Below are 11,000 nucleotides of genomic sequence, written 5' to 3'. Positions count from 1 at the left end.
ATATATATATATATATATACATATATATATGTATACATATATATATATATACATACATATATATATACATACATATATATATATACATATATATATATATATATATATATATATACATATATATATATATATATATATACATATATATATATATACATACATATATATATACATATATATATATATATACATATATATATATATATACATATATATATATATATATATATATATATATATATATATATATATATATATATATATATATATATACAAAAAACTAATAAGAGGTCAATTGAACTGCTAAACCCCAAATAAAAACGCAGATAAATAAAATGAATAAAAAGGTGAAAAGCAATGAAATACAAGAGAGCTAAAAATATATATATTTTAAAAGAATGTAAATATTCTCAGCGAAGAGAACTTGTGTTCTGAACTTAAATGTCACACATTAAAGCCTTAAAATGAACTTTGTTTCAAAAACCGCCATATGTCTGACCAACCAGCCCAACAATGCAGCGCACTGATTCTCTTAGATGTCAGAGGTCGCTGTGTCTCCAAGGCAACAGACAGTCCAGCCTGATGATGAATTTCTGCACTAATGTATGTGATATGTGACCTTGCTCATAATGGCTGTGCAGGGTCTCCTGGGGAAGGAAAGGAAGTGAGTCACTGCTTGTTGACCGTGCGCCTACTTTAAAAAAAAAGAGTTAACTTCTGACTGTACTTCTCATAAAAGTAAGCGTTAATTCAAAGTATTCTGTCAAAAAGGCTCTGATTTAGGTGATAAGCCTCATTGCCCAGTGAAGACTTGGAAAGAAGCATCAAACAAAAAGATGTGTCAGCTGTCAGGAAAGAAAAGTAATGATGAGAATTTTCTTAAGTGTTAAAGTGAAGTTAATGCATGAAATGAAGATGACAAAAGCTCTTTAAGTTTCGACTTTTTATTGTTGTGAAAACACAGCTGGTAAGACTGGAAGGCATGTTTGCACAATGTTAAATTCTATTCTAATGAAGTCAAATACTTAAGTATATTTGGTCGACTAATAATGCTGCAAAGTTGACACAGTCACATGCACAACAAATATTGAGTGAATAATGTTTACGTTTACAAATATCTTTTTCATGGTTATCACATTTTGTACAAATAAAATGATTTTACTATTCTGTTCCATAATTGCATCAAAAAAGGAAAAGAAGCGAGAAATATTGTTAAGATTAGGAAGCAATAAGAGGTTTAGTATTCATCGATGCCCTCCTCTTCCTCGTCGTACTTCCTCTTGAGGGAGAGTTTTTTCTGCTTGTTCCTGTGCCTGCGTTTTGCAGCTAAGTCCGGGTCGGCCTCCCTGGCGTGCACCTGCTCGTGGTTCTTCAGGAGGCCCGGGACTGAGAAGCCCTTCCCGCACGTGTCGCAGGTCCAGGGCTTCTTGCACGAATGTGTCCTCTTGTGGACGTTGAGGTGTGACGCCAGCTTGTATGTCTTGCCGCACACGTCGCAGCTGAACGGGCGCTCGTTGGTGTGCAGGCGGATGTGGACCTTCAGGTTCCCCACTTGGGTGAAGCTCTTCTCGCATATGGAGCAGCGGTACGGCCTCTCTCGGGTGTGGATCCTCAGGTGGACCCTCAGGCAGTACTTGCTGGAGAACTTCTTCTGGCACACCGGGCAGGGGATCTTTGCTTTGGGGACGTGGTCCTGCTGGTGCCTCTTCAGGTCGGACAAGTAGACAAAGGTCTTCCCGCACTGAGAGCAAAGGTACTGGCGGTCTCCGATGTGGTAGCCCATGTGTCGCTTCAGCAGGCTGGGCACCAGGAAGCGCTTCCCGCAGCGCTCACACATGTGCGGGCGGTCTCTGGTGTGCCAGCGCTCGTGGTTGGCGAGCTTGAAGGCGGTGGGGAAGCTCTTGTTGCAGTGCTTGCAGGGGAAGGTCATCTGGCTGGTGTGGCACTCCATGTGCCGCTTGAAGTACGTGGACTGCGTGAAGCCCTTGTTGCACACGTCGCAGTAGAACGGCTTCTGGCCACTGTGCGCCAGCATGTGCTTGCTCAGACTCTGCAGCTTGGCGAAGCATTTGCCGCACTGGCCGCATGCGTACGGCCGTGCCGTGCTGTGCGTCTTTAGGTGGTTGTTGAGGAAGGCCTGGGTGCGGAAACTCTTGTTGCACGACGTGCACACGAAGGGCTTCTCCCCCGTGTGAATGCGCTCGTGGTCCACTAGCTTGGACTGGTAGGGGAAGCTCTTGTCACACATGCTGCAGTTGAACCTGTCGGCCGGTGGTTTGATCTGCTTCTTCCTTCTGATGCTGGGTCTGCTGTAGTCGTCGTGGCTCAGCCTGTCGGGGGGGAGCGGCGGAAGAGCCGGGAGCGAGATGGTGTTGGTGGCGATCTTAGACACCCACTGATGCAGGGTGACTCTCTGAGTCTTTTGTCCGTCTTTGGTCACGGTGGTACTTGGGGAGGCTGGGACCTTTTTGATAGGAACCGGAATCACCCTAAAGGGGATGGGCTTCAGGGGGGTTCGATCAGAGGCTTCCGCTAGCGGCGTGGTAGCAGCGGGCGGCTCCTGCGGGGCGCTTTTCTCCTGGACTGGCTGGTCATCAGAGGCCACCGCAGCTTCACTATCTGCTGCTTTATCCACGGGGGCTTCCACGCGATCAGACTCGTCCGGTATGGCGCCTGGGTCGTCGTGGTCGGCGTTTGGCGGGCTCGCGATCGGAAGGATTTCCACGGGCGGCTTCGGAGGCGGCGCTTCGACGGGCTTGGGTCGGAAGGAAAGCGAGGATAACACACAGTCGCCGACTGAAGATGAGATGGTTGCTGCGGAAATGAAGAAGTTTTCTATCATTACCATTGATTAGCCAACTACCCGAATATAAGACGCTTGTTTTTGCCTGATAAAAAATGTGTTTTGTCAAATCGAAGGTGATAAATAAAACAGACTTTACAAGTTAGCAAACAAGCGAAAATGCTCTTTCTAAGATAATGCTAATCAATGACATAAATTGATTTTAATCTTTTTTGTTGTTATTTCATGTTAGAAAAAAAGGTGTGATCTTACATTGGGTCAACATTTCCTACCTTTACCAGAGAGGAGCCCCTTGGACTGCTGGTACAGGAGCAGGCTCTTCAGGCGGGCGCCTTCAGGCATAAAGCCTCCACACGCTTGCAGCACCGCAGGATCTGATGAGATCATGGCGCTCAGCTGGAGGTAGAAAAAAGATGACTGAGAAGTTCCATGGCGTGTCAAGTGACCACAACTACATGTGAGGCGGGTCATGTGACCACTACTACCCGGGAATGGGGTCATGTGGCCAAACCTAACCAGGATGCAGGTGATAGGATCACACCTACCTGGGAGGGGGGTCATGTGACCACACCTACCCGAGAAACGGGTCATGTGACCACACCTACCTATTAGGTGGCTCAATGACCACACCTACATGGGAAGCGGGTCATGAGAACACACCTACCCAGGAGGCGGGTCATGTGAACACACCTACTTGTTAGGCGGCTCATGTGACTACACCTACCTAGGAAGCAGGTCATGTGACCACACCTACCTGGGAGGCGGTTCATGTGACCACACCTACCCAGGAGGCGGGTTATGTGACCACACCTACCCAGGAGGCGGGTCATGTGACCTCAGCTACCAATTAGGTGGCTCATGTGACCACACATACATGTTAGGCAGCTCATGTGACCACACCTACCTGGAAGGTGGGTCATGTGACAACACCTACATGTTAGGTAGCTAATGTGACCACAACTACCTTTGAGGCGGGTCATGTGACCACACCTACCCAAGAGGCTGGTCATGTGACTACACCTACCCGGGAGGCGGCTCATTTGACCACACCTACCCGGGAGGCGGCTCATTTGACCACACCTATCCGGGAGGCGGGTCATGTGACCCACACCTACCTGTTAGGCGGCTAATGTGACCACACCTACCCGGGAAGGGGTTAATGCGACCACACTTACCCGGGAAGGGGCTAAAGCGACCACACCAACCGGGAAGGGGCTAATGCGACCACACCTACCCGGGAGCCGGATCACGTGACCACACTTACCTGGGAGAGGTTGGGAACAGGAAGAAGTTGCTCCAACTTGCAGACCAAGCCGGCGGTAAGCGTCTGCAGCGCCGTGTCGAACTTGGTGCCATATTGAAGTGGGAACACTTCCTGTGTGTGGAGGAACACTGACACGGTTAACATGGATATCATCCATACATTTTCATTCTTTCTGTTCCAAATAGCCACCATGTCAGTGAACTGCCCAATATGCCTACAGACTCATACAAACTAATTCTATGACGATCTGGGAGACTTTTTGTAGCTAAATAAAAAACAGTAAATAAACAATTTTTTATCTTAATTTTATAGTAGCTAATATCTCATTTACATCTAACGCAGGGGTCTCAAACTAAATTTACCTGGGGGCCACTGGATGCAGAAACTGGGTGATGCTGGGCCGCAAGAAAAGATGTCTTCAAAAAATCTAACATGCACTTTTTAATGAATTCACCTTCTTTGAATGGCTGTCCCGCCCTAGCAACATACTTGCCAACCCTCCCGATTTTTCCGGGAGACTCACGAATTTCAGTGCCCCTCCCGACAATCTCCAATTCCCCCGAATTTGTCCCGATTTTTACCCGGACAATAATATTAAGGGCGTGCCGTGATAGCGGGGGTGTATATTGCAGCCCGGAAGAGTTAGGGCTGCGTGGGATTCTGGGTATTTGTTCTGTTGTGTTTATGTTGTGTTACGGTGCGGATGTTCTACCGAAATGTGTTTGTCATTCTTGTTTGGTGTGGGTTCACAATCTTGCGCATATTTGTAACAGTGTTAAACTTGTTTATACGGCCACCCTCAGTGTGACCTGTATGGCTGTTGACCAAGTATGTCTTGCAGTCACTTATGTGTGTGTACAGAAGCCAAATACGACATGTGACTGGGCTGGCACGCTGTTTGTACAGGTTGTAGAGGGCGCTAAGGGCAGTGACATCACGGCACGTCCTTAATATTGTTGTTTGGGTGAAGACATTCGAGAGAATGGTTGCTCTAAAATTCGAGAGTCTCCCGGAAAAAATGGGAGGGTTGGCAAGTATGACGCTGTCAAGCGCCATTCATATAAAACTTGCGGGAAGCACTAACATTAAATTTTCATATTAAGGTGCGGGCCGCAAAATAACGTCTCGCGGGCCGCGTGTCTGAGACCCCTGATCTAACGGCTCAAGACTTAAATTACAAGAAATGATTATGTGAGTTTAAAAGCAAATATTAAAATCATCTATATGTACATTTATTTAATTTATAGAGTCTAATTCTGTATGTTCAATCTGCCAAATCTAATGACTCTTCAAAAAATCCCTTTCAAATAAGAAGTAATTCGAGGAGATTAAAAAAATATTGTCACTAAATATTAATACGATTATAATTTAAAAAAGTATTACCACTGCACAAACTATTCGCTCTAGAAATTATAATACAATAAAACTAATGTTTTTTATGGTAAATGGTAAATGGGTTATACTTGTATAGCGCTTTTCTACCTTCAAGGTACTCAAAGCGCTTTGACACTATTTCCACATTCACCCATTCACACACACATTCACACACTGATGGCGGGAGCTGCCATGCAAGGTGCTAACCATGACCCATCAGGAGCAAGGGTGAAGTGTCTTGCTCAAGGACACAACGGACATGACGAAGTTGGTAGAAGGTGGGGATTGAACCAGGAACCCTCAGGTTGCTGACACGGCTACTCTCCCAACTGCACCACACCGTCCCCATATTAAAATAATTACAGTAAACTTATGCAAAATTGAATACATACTGTGAAGAAATTATATATATTTGTCTATTCCTGCTGCTGTGATAATTGTGATGCTTTACAAGACTTTAGGGTCTCAGGTTTTGCTTTACATTGTATGTTCATTGTTTTTATTTTGTGGATGTGCAAATGAAAAAATAAAAATACATATACATTTTTGTATTACCAAATATGTCACAGAAAAATATATTTTAAAAATAAAGATAATTTTTACACTGAAGTACCAAATACGTCACAACCTGAATTATGGGAGTTTTAAGATTGATAGCAAAAATTATGTGAAAAATATTGAAATAATGTCTAAAGAGACATCCTTTTTATAGTGCTTAATACAATCTACCATGGGTACATATTTGCATAATATTCACATATTTATACCTTAAAGAAGTGTTTCCTCTCTGTGGGGCTTTTCAGCAGATTCTGGACCAGTACCATGAAGTTTGTCTGACATTTTTCCACTTCTGCATCCTTTTGTGACACATCATGGCATTTAAAAAAGACATATTTTCTTTCTTTATGTGGCATTTAATTCAAGTCTTACCCCTGAAGGCGGAGCCAACTGCAGCTTGTTGATTAGAGTCTGAATAGTGCGGGGATCTGGTTGGCCATCCTTTTGGAGCAGATCCAGAATGATCTAGCATGAACATAAATCAGCATTTATCTTATGGTACAGTACAGGGCTTTTCAAAGTGTGTAGCAGCTTGAGAAAAATAAAGAAAAACCTCAAAACCTGCTAAGAGAGTCTCCATGACAACATTTGCTCACCCGGGCCCTCAAACCCAACACCAACTGGGCGGTCTGCTTGAAGCTCATAAGTTCTGGGACGGTCTGTGTCACCACGGTAACAAACTCCTCCACTTTGTGGTACTGCTTGACATCTTTCTGCCGGATGACCTGCCACATGTAGGAGTAGGTCAGCTGAAGGGGGGATACCATCAGTTGGAGGGAGGACAGGGGAAGAGATCCTCCCACACCTGAGGAAATCACAATAGATTTTTCAAATACATACTATGACTGTGGGGAAAATAATTGTCTAGAAGGAAGATTGCAAGTCATTTGGACCATTTTTCCACACAAACACCATGTGCTCATATTTGAAAATAAATCAGTTTTTATTTGTATTATTCTATATTTGAAATACCATAATTATTAGATTTGTCATTGTCGTGTTTGAGTTGACACAAATGTGGTCTTTCTGCTGTTTGTGAAAGGACAAAATAATCCAAAACTCATTCATGCACGTCATAAAAACATGTCCAAAAAAATGTCAGTTGGTTCATGCGATCGCTCCTCCCGCATGCCGGTGAATGATAGCCGGTGTTGGGTAAAAACCAGGGAATTTTTTTTTTTCTATTAAAGGCGGCTTGCCCGTGCAGGATTATACAGAGTACCGTTGCATCCCTACTCTTTACTAGTGCAGTATCTTGTAACAGACATTTTCACCATGTTTGATCAAGGTAATATATGCTAACAACTTCCTTTGTTCATATCTATGATTGTGTTTACTAGAGGTGCAACGGTACAGTTAACCCACGCTACGGTCCATACCTGGTTTTAGGGCCCCCGTTTCGCTTCTTTTTCTGTACAATTTGTGGGGGTTAAGAGAAAATGATTTTCCCCCCAAAAGTTATTTTTTTATTTTGCTGGTCATCACAAACTTCATTCTGCAGTAAGCAAAATATAATTTGTGTACTGAACACTATGATACTTTTATTTCATGTTAACATGTACTAAACATAACTTTAAAATAGTAAAATATTATTTGTATTTGATTACTTGTACAGTGCACCTGGAAAGTACTCACAGCGCTTCGCTTTCCCCACATTTAGTTGTGTTACAGCCTTATTCCAAAATGGAATTAATTCATTTTTGTCCTCAAAATTCTAAAGACAATATCCCACAGTGACAATGTGAAAACAATTGTATTAAAAATAAAAAACAAAAATCACATGTACATAAGTAATCACAGACTTTGCACTTTTGGTAGCAATTACAGCCTCAAGTCTTTGAATACGATGCCACAAACTTGACACGACTATCGTTGGGCAGTTTTGCCCATTTCTCTTTGCAGCACCTTTCATATACAATATGGGATACATGTTTATCAAATACATTTAGTGAGAAAAGATAGTACTTTATTGACGCATATTATTTCCAGGTGTTTGTGAGCCATATAAAATTATGTGACTGGCCAGGTCTGGCCCCTGGGCCTTGTAATGCATACAAACTTTAATATTATCTAATTTTGCAACAAATATTAACATATTTTTGCACACAATTTTTTGTCAAAATGTATATAAAAAAAACTACCAGAGTTGTATATATAAAAAAACTACCAGAGTTGTGTTTACGGTAAGGTTTTGTCGACTGAGCTGCAAGTTTTAACTTTACGGTTATTGTTTTTAATGGTGTATTACTGTAGATGGAAAATCAATACCAAATTTTTTACGGTACAAAACTGAGCTGCCATAATTAAAAAATGATTACTGTTTTTCAATTTACAGTAATATGTTGTAAAAACCACCATACATTATACAGTAAGATTCTGGCGATTAAGCGGACAGTTTTTTTTGTACAAAAAGAGTGGTACTATTTTTCCTTTTACTGTAATATGTTTCTAAAAAAACACAACAGTAAAATTCTGGTGACTACACAGATTTTTTTTTACATGGATATATATACATATTTGTATACATACACACACACACACATATACATATATATATATATATATATATATATATATATATATATATATATATATATATATATATATATATATATATATATGTATATATATATATACACACACATATATACATAAATATATATACATATATGTCTTAATTAGATTATCCTAAAAAAATATATATGTATGTGTGGAAAAAAAATCACAGGACTACTTCATTTCTACAGGCCTGTTTCATGAGGGGTTCCCTCAATCATCAGGATTGCTGGCACGGCCACTCTACCAACTTCGCCACGCCGTCCCCATATATATATATATATATATATATATATATATATATATATATATATATATATATATATATATATATATATAATTACTGCGATGTGGCCACCAATGATCAAGAGTCTATCAGACAGACAGTTTTCGGAACAACTTCTTCCTTCCGGATGTGACGTCACTTATAACGACGCAAACGTAAGTAGGAGATTTTAAGCATCTGAAGCCGGAAGTTCCATTCACTGCTTAAAGTATGCAAAACAGGGCTAGGGCGTGCACGTCTGCGCTTGCGTGCTCAAACGAGACTAGTTTGAGCGCCAAACTGCATCCGTTTGTATACATCTATAAATATTTTTTTCTCGAATGAGATTCGTTGCGTAAGCGATATTAGCAGCAAAGCCACCATGCAGTTGCCGATCAGAACATCCGGGCATCTAGCGTTTAAATTCAATCAAGAAAGCAGCGTCTGCGTGGTCTTGTTGGCTCAGCTATTTCACCGCTAAAATTAGACTTCAAGCAACATTTGTGTTCTACTTTTGCTGTCAGTACATAGCACTGATACTGAAACATAAGGATCCCGCCGCCTCTTAGTCTGTGACAAATGCTCCTGGCGGCAGCTAGTGCTAGCATGCTAGCGTTAGCTTAGCAACTCACCCAGACCCTCGGACCGCCTCTCCATTCTGCACCCACGAGCTTGGTTGTAAACCCACAGTAAATCAAAACCCGATCACGTATTGAGTCTAAGATGTGCCGGTCACTTAGAAATATATCATAAAACTAAAATAAACGTCCTTTTCCCGTCTGTCAAGCCAGGGAGAATAATGGCGACCGTGAGTAGAGTCTTTCCAAAACAAAAGCCCGAGTGTTTCCGGCGGAAACGAGTATGTAAAATAAAAGCAGGAAATGATGCGTTCGGGTTCACTCTGGAATATGGAGTCTCACTGCTAAATAAGTGTAAGGGAAAAACACTGAACAGATATGTATAACCTTTAAAAGCTTGTCTAATTGAGACCATTATGAAAAGTACATTGTTAATTTGTGAGTTATTTTTTCCTAATTCCAACCATCCATTTTCTACCGCTTGTCCCTCTATGACAGGCCTGGGCAATTATTTTGACTCGCGGGCCACATTTAAGGAAAAAAATGTGTCTGGGGGCCGGTATATCTATTTTTACGAATACTAATACAAAACCTCACAATAATGTCTGATTGAATGCTAAAAACGTCATGACAGACCGCCTTAAAAAACGGAATGGAATTTTACATTTTTCTATGAAGGATAAAACACTGAATATTGACAAAATATGAATGTCACACCCCCTTTCGATCGACATATTTTACAATCAAGTGAAACGCAACAAAAATGCAACAAGCAGTGAAATATGAACGCGAAGGGTACAAAATAAACCAACCTACAATCTGATATCTGATACATCACTAAGCTTTAGAACTTTGTTGTGAAAATCTCCTTCCGCGTCTGTGGAAACGCTTCCCGCCCAACACTGCTTGGTGCCTCGTCTGAGTTGCTGAGACGTAGATTATCATAGTAACTGATTAGATGACCATAGTAACTAATATATCATGCAGATTCCAACCATTGAAAGACTTAGTATAGTTGAAAACTTACGGTCATTAGAAAACATCACTGCACATCATAATGGCAGCTACACTTTCCATCTTAAAGATCTAAAAACAATAATTTGGGAATGTCCGGCGGGCCAGAATGAAAAGCTTTACGGGCCGCATGTGGCCCCCGGGCCTTAATTTGCCCAGGTCTGCTCTACGAGGTTGCGGGGGTGCTGGGGCCTACCCCAGCTACATTCGGGCGGAAGGCGGTGTACACCCTGGACAAGTCACCACCTCATCACAGGGCCAACACAGATAGAAAGACAACATTCACACACTAGGGCCAATTTTTGTGTTTCCAATCAACCTTTACCAGGTGCATGTCTTTGGAGGTGGGAGAAAGATGGAGCACCTGGAGGGAACCCATGCAGTCACAGGTAGAACATGCAAACTCCACACAGAAAGACCCCGTGCCTGGGAATTGAACTCAGGACCTTCTCATCGTGAGGCAAATGCACTCATCCTTCTGTCCCTCCTATAAATGAAAAAGGGGATTTCTTCTTAAGATCTTTTAAATACAAAACACAAAATAAATAAGTGCTTAAGCATACGCACATGTCCTAAAAACAATAACAC

The 11,000-nt window shown here is 41.9% G+C and overlaps 2 protein-coding genes across 2 annotated transcripts in view; one reads left to right on the top strand and one right to left on the bottom strand.

Annotated features, from left to right (window-relative positions):
• The window catches only part of LOC133662056 (uncharacterized), a 268,044-nt gene that overhangs the window by 153,168 nt on the left and 103,876 nt on the right, over positions 1 to 11,000 (top strand). The gene's annotated exons all lie outside the window — the stretch shown is intronic.
• Positions 944 to 9,682, bottom strand: si:dkey-14d8.1 (zinc finger protein 184). Its single transcript, XM_062065716.1, has 7 exons — positions 9,453 to 9,682; positions 6,596 to 6,804; positions 6,372 to 6,464; positions 6,209 to 6,298; positions 4,068 to 4,178; positions 3,076 to 3,199; positions 944 to 2,814 (listed from the first exon to the last, which is right to left on the bottom strand). The coding sequence occupies exons 1-7, from the start codon at positions 9,475 to 9,477 to the stop codon at positions 1,238 to 1,240; spliced, it is 2,229 nt and encodes a 742-aa protein (XP_061921700.1). The 5' UTR covers positions 9,478 to 9,682; the 3' UTR covers positions 944 to 1,237.

Source organism: Entelurus aequoreus, linkage group LG12 (genome assembly GCF_033978785.1).
Source record: "Entelurus aequoreus isolate RoL-2023_Sb linkage group LG12, RoL_Eaeq_v1.1, whole genome shotgun sequence".
In the NCBI taxonomy this organism is placed as follows: Eukaryota; Metazoa; Chordata; class Actinopteri; order Syngnathiformes; family Syngnathidae; genus Entelurus; species Entelurus aequoreus.
This window is presented reverse-complemented; position numbering and strand designations above follow the sequence as displayed.

Coding starts and splice junctions, on each gene's coding strand:
- si:dkey-14d8.1 (XM_062065716.1), bottom strand. CDS start 9,477: ATGGAGAGGCGGTCCGAGGGTCTGG. Junction 6,805..9,452: donor GAGGCGGTCCGAGGGTCTGG/GTGAGTTGCTAA, acceptor TGATTTCCTCAG/GTGTGGGAGGATCTCTTCCC. Junction 2,815..3,075: donor GGGGCTCCTCTCTGGTAAAG/GTAGGAAATGTT, acceptor TCATTTCCGCAG/CAACCATCTCATCTTCAGTC.